Genomic DNA, 18,599 nt, shown 5'->3' with positions numbered 1-18,599 from the left:
CTAAGTCCCCTGTTTCCCAGGTTTTCCAGGGAAGCCTGCTAAAAGATACAACTTCACACACTTCAAGCAATAACTTCAGTGACTGAAGCACATTCTCAATCAAGAAGAAACATATTAACACAATTCATGTATATGAGCAAAATTGTTTTGATGTTTACAGTAGCTTGATTTTAACATAACGTGTAATGCAAGTCTATTAGTGAATTCCTGGTTTCATTCACTCAAAACTTTTTGAAAAATTCTTAGTTCGAAATTTTCGATTTTGGTCTCATCCTGGAGATTTTTTTTTTCCCCTTAGAGAGACTGAGTTAAGCCCATTCAAGCATATTTGAAAAATGGAACTAAGCTAAAATACTTTCTTCATTTCAAAGACAGGCTGTTACACGAAGAAATAATTTAATGCCAGTTAAACTTTGATACATTACTATGGTCAGTGCTTTAAGAAGCATTGTTCTTCTGTAAAATTTTGAAGTAAAAGTTTTTTAAATAAAAAAAACTTTTTTTTATTTGAGAGAGAGCGAGTGAGCATGAGTGGGAGAAGGGCAGAGAGAGAGAGAGAGAGAGAGAGAATTTGAAGCAGGATCCAGGCTCGGAGCTGTCAGCACAGAGCCTGACATGAGGCTCGAACTTCCGAACCATGAGATCATGACCTGAGCAGAAGTCAGACGCTCAACCGACTGAGCCACCTATGTGCCCCTGAAGTAAAAGTTTTGAAAATTAACCAGCCATGTGTTCTGCTTCCAGTGGGCTTTCAGTTGCATCTTCACTACATGGTTATTAACATCCAAAGGAGCTACTCGGAATCCAATTTCATTCTGTCCTTTGGATTTTTCTCTTTCAAGAAGAGAGAAATTAAAATTTCTATGGCAACATGCTACATTTGAGAGACAGGCCTTACCTTTTTACTAATTAAATAAGTGAGGTAGATAACTAATTAGGCTGTTAAATATGTGTTCTATGAGGCAATATCCATATCAGGGGTAAGTAAGTACGGCTCTACAACTCCAGTCTGCATTTCTTGATCTGTGGGTTAATACTGCTGTCTTTAACATTATACCATGGAAGTATCTGTATTTAACACAATTTTCCTTCACACATTGTAAGTGAACAAATAGTGCTTAACAAATAGCAAGGATTTAGCTGGACAACAGCATACCGCTTCAAAATTCTGCAGAATTTTAGTAAATTTACACCACCAGTGCAGTTAAGTCTCTTGGTTAGTATGATTATAGCCTAGTTAGGGATATCATCAACCCCATCTATAAACTAGGAACAAAAGGAGCTTAAGACTTAATGTTTTAAAAACTGTTCTCTTTCTCTGTATTTATTCAACTTTTCTTTCCTTCACTTTCTATGTCTGCTCTCTATAGCTCTCCTCATTCATTTTTATGTTTCTTTTATTCACAGTTTTTCTGTCCAGAATAGCCTTTCTCTATTAAACAAAAGAACAAAAAATAAAATAAAATCACAATATGAATAAAAGAGAATCACTGGGTATTTTACAGGCAACAGGAGGCAGAAAATGTAGCATGGGAAGCAACATTAACTAATTCATCGAATGGTTCTTTTACTTAAAAACTTAAGTGTGTTGTAACCCACTGTTCCCTAGAGACAACTGAAGATATATGCTACTGACTTGTCAAGAATCCTTTATCCAAGTATCCTTAACTCAGATTTTCCTTCAGTACCCATAATTATCAGTGGTCATCGCTTCTATGAAACAACACATGGCATATGAGCAGACTGTCCTTAACCCTCTCCTTTCTAAGGAGCCCTTTTCTTCCCCCCAATATGTGAAATTTATTGTCAAATTGGTTTCCATACAACACCCAGTGCTCATCCCAAAAGATGCCCTCCTCAATACCCATCACCCACCCTCCACTCCCTCCCACCCGCCATCAACCCTCAGTTTGTTCTCAGTTTTTAAGGGTCTCTTATGCTTTGGCTCTCTCCCACTCTAACCTCTTTTTTTTTTTCTTCCCCTCCCCCATGGGTTTCTGTTAAGTTTCTCAGGATCCATATAAGAGTGAAAACGTGGTATCTGTCTTTCTCTCTATGGCTTATTTCACTTAGCATAACACTCTCCAGTTCCATCTACATTGCTACAAAGGGCCATATTTCATTCTTTCTCATTGCCATGTAGTACTCCATTGTGTATATAAACCACAATTTCTTTATCCATTCATCAGTTGATGGACATTTAGGCTCTTTCCATAATTTGGCTATTGTTGAGAGTGCTAAGCAGCCCTTTTTGATACTTGAGCAAGTCACACTGAGGGAAGAATAAAGTGGTACTTTTGCAAATGGTAATTCCTATTATCTGTTGAAGAACTACCCTTTGCTAAGAATCCTGAATCTGGACACTGAGTTTCCAAAGGTAGCTCCTACTGCATCAATCTAAATAGCAGCTGAATTTTAACAGTGTCTTGTCAAAGTTCAAGTGAGAGACTTACCTGCTCCTGGGTCATCTTCTGCAGCTCATTCTCCCAAGCTGCCTGGTCATCGTCCAAGTTATAGGAAGCTGGTGGAGTGAGTCCACGAAGAATCAGGGGGTCTCGGTCATGGCAGAGGGCTGTCAGGTGTCCAATATACAACTTTAATTTGCTTCTATTCTGGTCAAGTTCTAAGAGGGGCTGGATGATCTGAAGTGAAAAAATTGAGGAAAGTCAAGGTCAGTCTGAAACAAGAAGTTCAAATATCTTTGTCTTCCAAGTCAAAGAAAAGTGGCCAAAGACTCAAACTGCTCTAACCACCACTGAAATCTTCAGGATTATAAAAAGATACAGTTCCACACACTTGCACATTTACACTGTCACATCTAAACCCCCTTTTGGGAGACAGGTAGGGAATGCTGGCTTAGTCTATCAAGATGAAACTGAGAGTTCTGTACTTAGGCAGGGGATTAAACACAGGACTAACTTGTTTTTACCATGATGACATTCATGATACAGAAAGACTCCAGTTACCTCATGATTTCTCTTCCCATTTATAAGAGGTTACAAAAAAAAAAAATGCTAGCGAAATTTGCTCACTGAAAGCCTGGACAGCATATACTTCATGTGTTCCTTCACCTCCCGGAATGGAAGAAAAATTCTGTCGCTGGAGAAGGTGCAAGTTTTTCTTGGCCATGAGATGTGATGAGTGAACTCATTACTAAATCTGCCTCATCCTGGCTTAAGCGCCCCTCATTCATTTCACAGAGGTATCCAATATTCTTTTTAAACAGTGATTGATAAATTCTTATATAACACCAAACACCTGACTCACAGCCAAGGCCTCTCTGAAATTCTCTCAGTTGTAACACTGGTGTGATGTTTATCTTGAAAAACAGTCCTGCACTTTTTTTTTTTTTTTTTTGATATTCCCTTTACCCTGGATGAATAACTATCCCTTGATTCCACTTGGAAGCACATGACAGATGACTTCTACCCCAGAATTTCATTTGACAGCTCTCATGACAATACTCTGGTCAGGTACTTGGTAGTTGGTCAAAGCCTGGCGCGTTTAGGAAGAGTTGGGCCAGATCTCACATCTCAGAACAAGGAAATGTTAGAGCAGCACCTGCTTGATACATAGCAGCTGTGAGAGTTGCAAAGCTCCACCAAAATGCTGGCAATTCTCAAAATGTTCCCAGGGCTTAAAAGGCAGAGGTCTGCACCTGTTACATGTCACTAGGCTGGCATTTTTCATGTACAGGACACCTCTAACCCACCTAATGAATAAAGGAGCTCAGTAATCTTCTTTACAGAAACAAGGACTGGCATTACTTTCCAAAGTGACACTGATTTCTCCCTGGCCTCCCGAGAGGCCTCCTCCTGCTGCTTTCCTTTATTTCTCTTTAAGAGTTTTTTTTAAATGAATAAAGTTTTACATATTATATGAAATTAATACATATTTTACTCTGAAAAATATGGGAAAAAAGTATAAAAGAAGTGACAAAATAGGCTATAGGCATTACCATTTGCAATGTTGGGTGATTTTCTTCTAAGTCTTCTAATAAACTTATATAAACCAACTTTAGCAGTATCACACTTCATATTTTGCTTGATACACTGTTTATCCATTTAATGTTATAAACATTATGAGTACTATTCAAACATTACCTATTCCTGGGAAAACATGGTTTTTAATGGTGGCTTTATAAATACATCACATTTCCTGTGTTTTCTAATATTAATTCCATGAAATAATTGAGAGGGAAGAGCCAGGGGCACCTGGGTGGCTTAATCGGTTAAGCATCCACCTTCAGCTCAGGTCATGATCTCATGGTTTGTGAGTTCGAGCCCTGCATCGGGCTCTGCATCTGGACAGTGTGGAGCCTGCTTGGGATTCTTTCTCTCTCCCTCTCTCTCTGCCACTCCCTAACTTGTGCTCTCTCTCTCTCTCAAAATAAATAAAAACTTAAAAAAAAAAAAAGAGAGGGAAGAGCCAGGGCATAGTGACTAAAACAATCTTTAGCTTACTAAAGAGATCAGAGTTCAGAGGTTAGGCCTATCTAGTATTACATATTATAGAAGTTGAAGCCTGGCTAGACAAACCAGAGAAAGTAAATCAACTTAGCATTATTTTGTTTTTTAAACTCATACACACAATTCTATAAGGATAAAGGTTAAACACTTAGGTGCTAGTATGGAAAGCTCTTGGCTTCTATAAGAAACCCCTAATCAGCAGGCTCATGGTACCAGTTTGTGCTGGCATTTCCTACCTATGATAGACATATTGGCCCTGCCAGTCACAGAAGGAAGGGACTCTTTGAATAAAGCAGAGGATTTAGAGAGTGGGGAAGTTGGATAATTTTTCACTAACATCACCAATCTCTCAAAAAGAATTGTATTTTATTTCTGGCCACAAATGCATACTCACTGCAGAAAATTTTATAAAGAATTCCAAAGCATAATCTTTAAAAGCAATATAAAGGCAATATTCCCTTAAATGCATGCACACTTTGCACTTCAATAACTAAACTGCCTAGTCATGGTAATAGAACCATAACACACCACATCCCTGAGGCCTCCACACAATGTAGCCCTATTTCTTTTCTTTCTTTCTTTTTTTTTTTTTTTTTTTTGGTTGTTGTTGTTTTTAGCTTGGCCTTGTCTTCCATTGATAAAAAAAATTTGGCGGGGGAGGGGGAATTCACTTTTGGGACTACCACTTATTCTGTGTGTGTGTGTGTGTGTGTGTGTGTGTGTGTGTGTGTGTGTGTGTGTGTGTTGGGGGGGGGGGACTATAGATGTTATCACATCTGGGCTGCAAGGCTGAAAAAGCTGATATTTTAGGTAATTACTGTTTGAATAAGCAAACTGGCATGAAAGAATATGACCACAGAGGAAGGGGACAATGTGATAAATGGTAGTAATGGAAAAGTCAAATTTCTGATAGTAAATGACATTTAGAAAAATACTACCTCATTACTACATGACTTGAAATGAAAAAGCTTATTTTTCAGGTCCTTGTTCTTAAAGGTAAATTTAAATTGATTTAAATGCATTTCATGTTGAAGTGCTAACTGACTAAAAAACATGATAGTCTTTTGCACTCTATAATTCCTCAAAGTCCAAATTGAAAAGTTAAAAAATGATGGAATTTGAAATTCTTTCCAGAATAAAAATTCATCTATGCAACAGCCCAGATGTCTGTCCTTTCTTCCCATGGCTAAAGGAATTGCTTTAACAAAACAAAACAAAAACCCCATAGGGCTTACTATGTGAAGGCATCGGAAACAGCCCAAGTAGCACAGCTCTCAAATCTACCCTCTTAAAAAAATCACTTTGGCCTCTCTGGGACACATTTAACCACGTCAATCATGTGGGAAATGCCCTTATCTCTTCCTTTTCCCCCTATCTGACTTGGGCAGGCCACTTAGAAAAGAAATTGCATTTCCCACAAGGTAGAACTGCCACTGCCTAATCTCAAGAGGGAAAAGGGACGCTTGTCAAGTGGAATGAGGATGCCTTACAGGATCTGTAAGTTATGTCTTCTGTCCACATGCAACCTCAGTACATTGGCAAGAAGTCCTACCAAAAACTATCAGAAATGTGGTCAGGCTTAGTTCCATAGCTATGCAGAAAAATAGTTATACATCCTTTTTTGTCAAAATGAAGTTAAAAAATGAACTTATCAAGATTAATTTCTGCTTGTATCAAATGTAATGCCAAAAGGCAATGTTCCCCTAGTCTTAATATTTACCAAATTATTAAGGAAAAGAATTTAAATTACAAAAAGGGATAAAATATTTTTGGTTGACTTACTGATAGCTTTGTTTCTTCTCTAAAGGATTTATTTGCTTATGTACTAGATTCTCAAACTGACTTCAGAGGCCAGCATTTGATGACATATGATGACAGAGGACAGTGATCTTCTGAGGTATTTATTTTAACCTCCTTTCCACTTAAGTGAGATTAGATGGGTAAAGGTCTTTTGGAAAACAGATGAATTGCTCCTGTATTGTTCAGTGTAGACTGTGAGTGAAAATTCCACAGTTTTCCATTTCTGCAACCCATGTATCTATGATATCTGAACACACTTTCTTAGACCATTTGACTCTTCAATACCAGGATGGAATGTGCACAGTGAAAGACTTTTAACTAGTCCATTATTTAGCCTCCTTTTCTCCCTCTACTGTTTCTTTGTCAGACACTCTAAGTATAGATTAGTTCGTTGTAACACATTCTAGGCACTGGTTTTATTTTTTTAATTTTGTTTTTTATTTATTTCCTTATTTATTTTGAGAGAGGATGTGAGAGCATGAGCGGGGGAGGGACAAAGAGAAAAGAGAGAATCTTAAGCAGGCTCCGCACTGCCGGCATGGAGTCCGACACCAGGGCTTGAAACCACAAACTGTGAGATCGTGACCTGAGCCAAAATTAAGAGTCAGAACCAACTGAGCCATCCAGGCATCCACCCTAGGCACTCATTTAAAAAGGAGTGGTGTAGCTTCATCATAAAGGCTGAATGAATAGGTACTCAATATTATTTGGAACTTAAGATTTTGGGGTAACTAGTATTTTGCTGTTTGGAAGATGCCATTTGTTATTATATATTATTTATTTATGTTAAAGTAGTCTTCAGGCCCAGTGTGGAGCCCAACATGGGGCTTGAACTCATGACCCTGTGATCAAGACCTGAGCTGAGATCAACAGTCGGATGCTTAACCAACTGAGCTATGTAGGCACCCCAAGAAGATGCCACTTTAAAAAATATTTTATTTTTGAGAGAGAGAGAGAGAGAGAGAGAGAGAGAGAGCAAGCATGAGGAGGGGAGGGAGAAGGAGAGAGAGAATCTCAGCCTCCATGCCCAGCACAGGCCCAATGTGGGGCTTTGAGATCATGACCTGAGCCCAAATCATGAGTTGGACACTTAATGGACTAAGCACCACCCAGACACCCCAAGAAGATGCCATTTTTAAAAATGTTTATTTTTGAGAGAGAGTGAGTGAGTAGGAGGAGGGGAAGAGACAGAGGGACAGAAGATCTGAAGCAGGCTCTGCACTGATAGCAGACAGCCCAATGTGGGGCGTGAACTCAAGAACCATGAGACCATGACCTAACCTGAAGTCAGACACTTAGTTAAGTGATTTAAAGTTAAGGGTGACTGAGCCACCCAGATGCCCTGAAGATGCCATTTTTTAAAAAGCTAACATTTATCCATCATTTACTGTGTTCCTGGAAAATTATTTTTACATTTGCTGTGATTCTTCTGTGGCTAGCTGACTACCCTTAATTGGCTATAAAATCTTCTTGTTCCTCTTTATATCTGCTGCTGAAGTCTTCAGAGACAGGTTCACCTGCCCATATATTAATGGCAAAAATGCTAGTGGTAGTTTTGATTTCTCACTGGTTATCATTACACTTCTGTCCCCCAGTGTAGGTGTATCAAGAAAGTCCCAGAACAAATAACATTAACTGCCTAGAGACATTAGTCTCTTAACTGTATTTTTGTCTAGAGGCTCCAGCAGAGGGCTAACTCTGAAAAGTAAAAAAAAAAAAAAAAAAATAAATAAATAAATAAATAAATAAATAAATAAATAAAATTAATCAATCTAGTCTCAAAGTCTTTTCTCCTTCAATAACTAAGTTTATCTTCTTGGCCAATTATATACTTCAGGATAAGAAAGATGAAGGCTAGTGTTAAGTTTCTTTACAAAAGTCTGGAATTTTGTGTTATGTTCTCACTTAAATGCAGTTATTTGTGAAAGAACAGAGTTCTTTCAAAAAATATAGCATATCAAATGACATATATTGAAACTAAAAAGTTATATAATTCACTTAACAAACATTTAGTGAATGCCTTTGTGTCATGCCATATCCAGTTTTAGCTGGTGGGAATATTAAGAATAAGGTGTGGTTCTACTCTACATTAAAAAAAGTCATGAAATAATGGAGCTAATGTGTTGAGTGTATACAAGAATTAAAATGCATAAATTCATGGTTTATCTTCAAGTTTACTTTTGAAATCAACTTCAGGCAAACAAATTGCTAAATAAACCTCTGTGCCGTGCTGTGAAGCTTAGTTTAACTTTGTCTTCATATATAAGGTTATAAAATTCAAGTTTTTTCTTCTTTAAAAAATTTTTTTTAATGTTTATTTTTGAGAGAGAGAGAGAGAGAGAGAGGCAGACAGAAAGTGGGGGAGGGGCAGAGAACGAGGGAGACACAGAATCCGAAGCAGGCTCCAGGCTCTGAGCTGTCAGCACAGAGCTCGATGCGGGCTTGAACTCACAAACCTCGAGATCATGACTTGAGCTGAAGTCAGATGCTTAACCGACTGAGCCACCCAGGCACTCCTCAAGTTTTTTATTCTTAATGGTCTCTGAGATCCAACTTCTTAATTAGCTTTCTCATTTGAAGCCCAAACAGAAGGACAACTAATGGATTCCCTAAATGTTTTTGGTGGTACAGTCTTACCCATTTTTAACCCTACCAAATAGAAAAAAATATACTTTTGAGAATGGCCCTCACTAGACACTTTTCCTGCAAGAGAGAGAATAGCTTTAGACTTACTTTGTACTTAGAGGGCTAGTAACTGAAAAACAATTCTAGTATAGCATAGCTGCCTTTCTTTTAGGGGTAAGTTAATAAACTTCTAAAATTCCAGGAAAAATTAACAGATAATCTAAAGTTAAAGGCAAGTTTGGGGCGCCTGGGTGGCGCAGTCGGTTAAGCGTCCGACTTCAGCCAGGTCACGATCTCGTGGTCCGTGAGTTCGAGCCCCGCGTCAGGCTCTGGGCGGATGGCTCAGAGCCTGGAGCCTGTTTCCGATTCTGTGTCTCCCTCTCTCTCTGCCCCTCCCCCGTTCATGCTCTGTCTCTCTCTGTCCCAAAAATAAATAAACGTTGAAAAAAAAAATTTATAAAAAAATAAAGTTAAAGGCAAGTTAAAGTTAAGGGCTCCAAATCCTAACCCTTACTTCATTAACTATTTTTCATGTTTAACTATTTGACTCCCCAAATTTTATAGAATGTGACTTTCCTGTATTTGTCTCCTAAACCAAAAATAAAAATGACAAAAGCAAAACAATCATTTATATCATAAATATTTTCTAAGTACCTAAAATAGGTGTGTTATAGTAAGCAGAATCTGTTCTTTCAGCCTCCCTTACAGATGACCTACTATTACTACTATAGTAAATGAAATATTTGGACTGGGGAATCACTTAGGCTCACTTAACCCTCTCATTATGTTATCTATATACTGGTGGCAAAGATTCTCACCAAACTTTAGTTAGGTTCTCCCTGAACTCTCTTCTCAACTGGCCCTAATTTTGGGCTCATCTCTAGCTCTATCAAGAATTCTGCTAAATTGGTTTATCAAGAATCTCTCAACCTTGAGGAGTGCCTGGGTGGCTCAGTCGGTTGAGTGGCCGACTTCAGCTCAGGTCATGATCTCGCGGTCCGTGAGTTCGAGCCCCGCGTCGGGCTCTGTGCTGACAGCTCAGAGCCTGGAGCCTGTTTCAGATTCTGTGTCTCCCTCTCTCTGACCCTCCCCTGTTCATGCTCTGTCTCTCCCTGTCTCAAAAATAAATAAAACGTTAAAAAAAAAAAAAAAAAAGAATCTCTCAACCTTGATATTTGATTACTCTCAATATATTATATGGTTCCTCATCCTCCCTCATTCTCCAGGTGATCGCTGGCCTGCCTTCAGCAAGGATCTTATTAGGTCAGTTTAGCCAGAATGTGCCCTTATCCCTGGTGTTTTGTCTTGGTAAGTGTCCATATACTGATCCCAACCCTGCTTCTTGGCCATGAATTTCCAGTTTTCCTTACCGTATTCAGTTCAAAGATTGTTAAGCACAATCTTTCTCCCCACTGAACAACTCCATTGCACTGCTTCCTATCCCTACCACAGTTGTCTTGAATAAAGTCTGTCTTACTGTTTTAAAAAGGGAATGGATAATTTTTTTCTTTAACACTGAGTAAAGGAATAGTAAATACTCAGTTACACTAGGAATTCAGGTTCAGGGACTATTGGGTCACTGAGATGAATAAATGTTAATCAGAAATCTTACTACAAACAGAAATATCTAGTTCTTAAAGTAAAAACTCTCTCCAAAGGTTTTAGATTTTAAAAAGGCTTTATGGTTTGTTAAAGTTTAAATGTGTCTATCAAAATTGCCAAAGGCTACAGGTTTTGAAGTACAAACAAAAGTGGTAATCGTTTTATAAAAAACTGGGGGCTCAGTTGGTTAAGTGTCTGACTTCAGCTCAAGTCATGGTTTCACAATTTGTGGGTTCAAGCCCTATGTCAGACTGTGCTGACAGCTCAGATCCTGGAGCCTGCTTCAGATTCTGTGTCTCTCTCTCTCTCTGCCTGTTCCCCGCTCATGTTCTCTCTCTCTCTCTCTCTCTCTCTCAAAAATAAACATTAAAAAATTTTTAAATACCATGTGGTCATTTCCTCTTAGTTTCATGGCTCAGAAATCCGTTGTCAACTTTTCTTTAAGTATATACTACCACTTCAGCAAAACAAAACATTTTCTACTTCTTGATCTGGATACAGAGAGAGAGAAAAAAAATCTGTACTCAAAGTTGTAAGGAGACAGGAAACAGGGTACAGAATAAAATGAATCTTGAAGTCTGAACTACAGAGCTGCTCACTATATTTTGCCTAGTTACTCTTCATTTAGTTAAAACCTATCCTATTTTATGCAGTATAATAAATGCTACTCAAATACAGCAAAAGTGTTGCGGGCCTGCCCACTGGTAAGGGAAGGGCATCTCCCACTGGGCCCTTTTATTCATATGCTCATGGAGGATGTTAAAGGCTGTAGGTATTTCAAATACCTGCTTTAACACTTGGAAATTTGTAAGATACATGAAAATAAGATCATTTACCAATAAGGGGGCAGACAAGTATGTACAAATGAAGAAGTGCAGATAAATGGACATTAGGTGGAGAGAATGCTACTATGAGGCACAGAAGCTACTACAAGCTAACCAATCAGGGGGACACATAGTAGGCACCCTGAAGATATGGTCAGATGAGAGAAAGAGAACTAGATTCAAGAAAACCACCCACTCTGCTAGATTAAGAAATGCTAAGAATAGGTGCATGCTCCAAAATTCTTCCTCGCTCTTAAGAGCTAATAAAGATGGGAAAGCATCTTCAATTCAGTTCTTGGCTGAAGGCTTGCCTCTCCACAATAAATCATTTATTGTATTTTAGTGAACAATGTAGGGGTTAAGTATTTGTGTGTACACCTAAAAGTGTACACAATAAAACAGGTAAGTGACCACCCCATTCTATACTAAAGTTCCATGGCTATTCACTCATGAATGAGAAATTACAGGGAAAAGATTCTAGGCATGGGGGAGAAAAATGAGGCAGAAGAGGGAGAAAAGAGGTTCACACTTTTGGAACAGGCGAGCCAAATGAATACTGATGCTGCATTGAAAAGGAAAAACTAGTTAGGCAGTTGGCCGCAAGCAAAAATGGTGGCCTCAACTCCTTGCATGCCTGTGCACCTACCTGAGTGTTGAAATTAATAACTCACACTCCATTCTGATCCTCTGAGGTGTGGGGCCTAAAGTGCTCCTGCTATAATTGTTTGTTGCAGTCGTGCACAACAACACTTCTTGGCATTATTACATGTCTGCTAGACAGATGGATCTGAAAAACAGCAACATGCTTGTTGCCTGCTGGGCAAACCACAATAACAACCTTATCACAACATTTCATTTTCTTCTCTTTCCAATGGTACATTTACCAATTGCACTGGAAGAGGAAGAGAAGGCCAAGTGGAGGTACCCAAGGTAAACAAAAGGAACCTCCTGGCTTTGACAGTCTTTCAATAAATAGGGAATGATCTAACAAAGAATGTACATTATAGGGAACACATTCACTAGCTCCTTCTCATAGTCTAGTCTACAGGAATATGGAGAAGAAAACGGCCAAGTATGATTATCTAGTAACTATGAGATTTGATAACATATCTGTATAAGGGCTCCCAGAGGCCAGTCTCTGGAGGAGACTGTTTTGTGATTAGCTTATTTTAAGGTCAGGTTAAAGCTGTGTGTGTGTGTGTGTGTGTGTGTGTGTGTGTGTGTGTGTGCGCGCGCGTGCGTGTGTGTACGTACACCTAAAAGAGTTGGAGGAGTAGACAGAGGTAGTTTGCCATTAGTCACATTATTATTTCAACTCTCGTGTCAAATCAAACACAGCAGGACCATGCAGATATTTAGAAGTCTACTATAGAATGCTCACTGATAGGCTGTGGCCACTGAGGGGCTCATTCTATCTGAAGACAGACATGGTAGACATGGCTCCTCATCAAACAGTGCTTAACAAGAATGTACCCCCTACAAGGGTACAGGTGGGAGAGGAGAGTTTATCTATCACATTTGGAATGCAGGGGAAAATATCTATAGCTGTGGAGAGATATCAGAAATGGGTATTTCTGCTATTTAGAGAAGAACTAATTTTCATATAGGAATTTGATCTCTTAATGCTAAAGTTAGAAATGTCAAAGTCTAAACTGTGACAGTTTAGACACGTGATTTGGTGTGTATAAGAAGGCAAACGGATATCCTTGCAGTGGGAAGAGGACGGCAAGGGCAAGATGGAAGGGAAGATCTGAGCAAAATGGCCCTTAGCCATTATATTCAGGTTTAGCACAGCTCAGAAATCTGCAAACTGAGAGGATGGAAGTGTTTCTGAATATCATAAAAGAGCACTTCAAGAACTGAAACCAGTACCAGGACAGGAGACACAGGGTGTCTGTCTCTTTAACTTCTCCTTCTCATTAGTATACATTAAATAAAGCTAGGCCCCCAGTGAGCTAAGGCTAATTCCAGGAAAGGTGCCCTATTTTAGCCCCAGTAGCACCATCATTCTCTTCCTTTCCTCTTCTACCTCTCTCTCCTCCTGACCTACCCACACGAAGAATCTGTATTTCCACTCCACACATACATACCAAAAAATGTCAGATATCTGAGAATTGGAAAGGGATCTTGGCTGCTCTGACAGAGCCGTCCTTCCTGGATTTATGTCTGCCGTAGTCAATCAGGAAATCATATTTAAAAAGCAAATTCTTGGGGCGCCTGGGTGGCGCAGTCGGTTAAGCGTCCGACTTCAGCCAGGTCACGATCTCGAGGTCCGCGAGTTCGAGCCCCGCGTCGGGCTCTGGGCTGATGGCTCAGAGCCTGGGGCCTGTTTCTGATTCTGTGCCTCCCTCTCTCTCTGCCCCTCCCCCGTTCATGCTATGTCTCTCTCTCTCTCCCAAAAATAAATAAACGTTGAAAAAAAAAAAACTTTAAAAAAAAAAAGCAAATTCTTTCTGAAAATCTTATACACCATGAACAAATCCCATGGATTAATGATTTCCAGACATTACCCTTTTACCTTGGGAGTAACCCAGGCTTTGGGTGGAAAAAAAGATTTGGGAAAAACAAAAATTAAGAAGATGGTTTTCTCTACCCATTTTCTTTATTTCAGAATAAAACCTCCCAAATAGTCACTGAATTAATCTCCCCTCCTTCTCCTCTCTGAAAGTTAAAATTGCTTAGCAAAGCACAAGCTCTGATAGATATCACCATTACATTATTACTAGTAGTTGATGCTTAAGCAAAGCTTTTATTATTTGAGGATAGAAAAGTTACTATGACAAAATACCAGAAATCCTGTTATAAGTTAACAGCCAGAGGAATTCAGGATTAAGTAACCTGGAGCAAATCAAGCCTTTTTGTGTATATATGACCCAATTTTTGGAAGAAGGATTCATGTGCCCAGATTCCCTCTGATCCAATACAGAGTTCAGTAAGTGCTGACTGAAGATCAGCTCTGAAGTACAGTGGCAGAGTGCAGCAGTCCCACTGGAAACTGAGGAACAGAGGAAAGAGCAACACACTCTGTGACACAGCTGACAGATCCTAAGAGAAGAGCAGCGGAGTACTTGCAGGTAAAAGAATGGAGTGCCAACAGACCAAGGGAGAAAGTTCCAAGGAATTAGAAATGGGGGTGTATCTAGACTGCAAGAAGGTAAAGTTACATGATATTACAGAGGAAGGAGGCTCTTAGTATAGTTATAAAGTGACTTGACAGTGGGGGAAAAAGGTACGGTTGTACAGAATCTTCCTAATTTGTTTCATCTACAAGCCTCTAGCTCCAGCTTTTGGTACTCATGATAAAGCTACCATACATATGGACACACATCCAATTCTGTAGCAGTTTTCATGGGAAACACAAAGGACAGAGACCATGTTTCTAAAATAATCAGAGTACCTAATATTTTATTGGGCTTAGAAAATAGGAAACAATGAAAAAGTGCAGTGGAAACTCCAACCCTGAAAATCAACCAAAGAGGAAAAGCAACAAGAGAATGTAGAACACACCTTTTCTTTACCATGTTAATCTGTTCATGTCGCTAGTGCTTTTCCTTGGTCTCTTTCCAGGGAGTATACTTTTAGTGTCATAGACTTTCACGGCAACTAACAGGAGGAACAGCTCTCTCCACGCTTCAAGCAATCTGCCCAAATATATGCATACCTCAATTCTGGGGGATTCTTTACACTAAGTTGCTTTGTAGGCTTCAGCAGCTGTAATCTTCTGTATGAGATGCTATTGCTGACAACAATTAGAAAGCCCTAGATCATCCACAGGCAGCAAGGTCTCTGCCATTCTCACCTAAACAATAAAGTCTCACGCCATTTGGTCTGGTGTACTTCTGTATTCATCTATCTAATACACCATCCATATACCATTTCCCAGATGTACCATTTCAAAGAATATTGCAAAGCCATCCTAAGGCTGACATTTGTGTCTCAGACTATCTTGTGAGTTCAGTGTTGTACATTCTATGTACCTGAAGGTTTTCAGCTCTGATTTAATTAACATGCCCATCTAAGCAATCATACTTTTTTGTGCACAACAATAGAGCATCAGGTTCACATGTTACACATGCGTGCGTGCGTACACACACACACACACACACACACACACACACACACACACACACACACAATATGCGGTTTGATTACAGGGGCCAGGCTCCTCTAAACTGGAACTCTTGCATCCCAGTGTCTCCTGAAGCAATTACAACTTGTACCTTCTAGGAAAGCAGAGTTGTTTGCCTGGCTGCTTGCCTTATCTGCTCTCATGTTAGTTACTTCACTCATGAAATTTTTGCTAATTAGCCATGGAATTAAAGTAACTTAGATGGTCTTCTGTATCTTATGATTTTACTAAGAATCTTATCGACTTGAATATTTCTCCAGAAAAAGCTGCTAGGGCATCTCATACTTTATAGCACTATAATCCAAGCAGACAAAGTAGTCTCCATTCTTTACTGCCAGGGAAGGCAATGTGGCTGGCTGTGGCCACAAGCATGACTCATTCAAACACTGTAGCCATAAGCATGTAGGCCCTTGGCTGGTAATGTTAATTACTGGGCATCCAGTTTCAAAGCCTGGTGAAAAAAGGCTTTTTCACCCAGAGGCTGTCCTCACCAGAAAGACAGATTTGTATTCCTCACATTATGTGGCTATAAAATGTCTGCATTGTACCAAAAACTCTGTGAGGAAGTACAGAACTATGGAACAATACTGTGCAGTAGTTAAAAGCATGGGCTCTGGAGACAGACTGGTTTAACTCCAAGCTCGGCAACATTCTAGCTATGAGACCAAGGACAAGCCACTTTGGGGACAGTGTATTTTATGTGATTGTAATAATCCATGTGTCTACCACAGAGGAAACTTGTTCAATAATTATTAACTATTACTATTTTTTTTAACTATTACTATTTTCAAGAATCTGTTTCATCATCTATAAAATAGATCTGAATAGATGTAAAATACAAGTTATTCTTGATAATTTTAGCTGACACTCTGATCCTTAAGACATTTTAACCCTATCACTGTGCTTCACTCCACCACCAACCGTGGATGGTGAGACAACCACTGGATGCGGAGTAATGAGAAAAACAAAGAGCTGGATCAGCAATAGACCAGAGGCTGGTAAATTACAGTCCGTGGACCAAATTTAACACCACCGCCTGTTTTTCTGTAATCCATCTTCTAAGAATGGGTTTTACATTTTCAAATGGTTGAAAAAAATGAGAGGAAGAATATTTGGGTGACATATGGAAATTACATACAAATCAAATTTCAGCATCCATAAATAAAGTTATATTAGATTGTGAGTCATGCTCCTTTATTTACATATTACCTATGGTTGCTTTTAATCTACAAACCTTTACCCAAAACTTTGCCAATCCGTACAATAGATCAATTCCAGACAGTGGGGTAACTATAATATTAGGAAATTCTTATAACGGTCTCACAGATTAGTTAAGAAATAAATAATAACTACCATTAAAAAATTCAATTCATAACTACAATGAGACATCACCTCACTCCTGTCAGAATGGCTAAAATCAAGAACACAAGAGACAGCAAGTATTGGTGAGGATGTGGAGAAAAAGGAACCTTCATGCACTGCTGGTGGGAATGTAGCCTGGTGTAACCACTGTGAAAAATAGATGGAGGTTCTTCAAAAAACTGAAAATAGAACTACCCTACAATCGAGTAATCACATTACTGGGTATTTATCCAAAGAATACAAAAACACTAATTCAAAGGGATACATGCACCCTTACGTTTATTGTAGCACTATTTAAAATAGCCAAATTGTGAAAGCAGCCCAAGTGTCTGAAAGATGAATGGATAAAGAAGATGTGGTGTATATATATATATACAATGGACTATTACTCAGCCATAAAACAGAATGAAATCTTGCCATTCACAGTGACCTAGATGGAGCTAGATAGTATTATGCTAAGCAAAATAAGTCAGTCAGAGAAAGGCAAACACCATATGATTTCACTCATATATGGAATTTAAGAAATAAAACAAATGAGCAAAGGAAAAGAAAAGAGAGAGAGACAAACCAAAACAAAGACTTAACTATAGAGAACACATTGATGGTTACCAGAGGGGAGGGGGTAGGAGGATGAGAAAAATAGGGGATGGGGATTAAAGAGAGTACACTTATCATGATGCAAAAAAAAAAAAAAAAAAAAAAAAAAAAAAAATATATATATATATATATATAAAAGAATCAATTCATAATGAATATTATTTGCATCAATAGTGATATTAACATAAAATAAAACATTGATGTAATAGAAAAGTGAATTTGGCAATAGGCAAATGGAAAAGAAAGGATACTAAAATGATTCAGCAAAATACTAGAATAAGAATATTGAATAAGAATATTGAAAACGTTAGCCATTTTCAATTACATGTATGGAACACTGATAAAGAAATTAAATAGAATTAACTTAGTTTCAGCTCCCGCAAAAATTCAGTGAAAATTCCTTGACACTGGTATATCCTGATTTAAATGTTTGTGAATAGGTCAAATATTTCTATAGAGTCAAACATTCTCAAGGTTAAACAAGCGTGAAACACTAATTGGACCAAAACAGCATCTTGTACTCATTTTCAGTACAGAGCTAAAAGATGGGAGGAATTTTAAAGATCATGTAGGTAATCTATTCCCCTTCTCCTTGCCCTACTTTCTAAATGAAAAATTCAAGACCTCGAGAGGTAACCTGACTTGTAAACATGGTTAGGAGCTATGTTACTCAGCTAGTGGCTGTGGATCACAGCTTGATGCTTCTCCCCTTGGCTTTATTCACTGCTTTTTATTTGAATAGTTCCTGTGGGCAAGTTAACTTCCTAAACCATAACTGGGCTTTTATACTATGTTCTCTATTTTCTAACCCAAAAAAGATTGGAAACGGTTGGAGACATTTCTTAGAAGAACCAAAGTTTCTTGATAATGAATATATTCCCACTTTATTAACTCTTCCATCTTTGCATCTATTCAGAATAGGCCTTCAGCATCACTCTCCAAGACAAAATAAGCAGCTAATCTTAACTGACCTTCTCGTTTCCAGTATTCTCTTTCTGTCCATCCTGTACAGATTACATGGCATACTAAGGTCTTCATGATCTACCTGCTGACTGCACCAGCTTTCATGGCTTGCCCTCCTCCTACCCTGATACTCTCTGGTGTTTTAAAATAACTCCAAAATTCTTTTGACATGCCTCTCTTCAAAAAGTAGAGCCTGAGATACTCTGCTCCATTAAATGTGGGATGGTC

General features: G+C 38.7%; 1 protein-coding gene across 15 annotated transcripts in view; it reads right to left on the bottom strand.

Annotated features, from left to right (window-relative positions):
* ERC1 (ELKS/RAB6-interacting/CAST family member 1) overlaps positions 1-18,599 on the bottom strand; it is a 523,541-nt gene that overhangs the window by 43,895 nt on the left and 461,047 nt on the right. For 11 of the 15 annotated variants that reach the window (XM_086714405.1, XM_086714409.1, XM_086714403.1 and 8 more), the window contains one exon: positions 2,454-2,642. In XM_086714405.1, the coding sequence (XP_086570531.1) occupies positions 2,454-2,642 (189 nt within the window). Of the gene's footprint in view, positions 1-2,453; positions 2,643-18,599 lie in introns of those variants that run through there. The other 4 variants (XM_086714411.1, XM_086714413.1, XM_025930733.2 and 1 more) reach the window with 1 other exon arrangement.

Source organism: Puma concolor, chromosome B4 (assembly GCF_028749965.1).
Source record: "Puma concolor isolate L17-30 chromosome B4, mPumCon1.1.hap2, whole genome shotgun sequence".
Taxonomy (NCBI): domain Eukaryota; kingdom Metazoa; phylum Chordata; class Mammalia; order Carnivora; family Felidae; genus Puma; species Puma concolor.
This window is presented reverse-complemented; position numbering and strand designations above follow the sequence as displayed.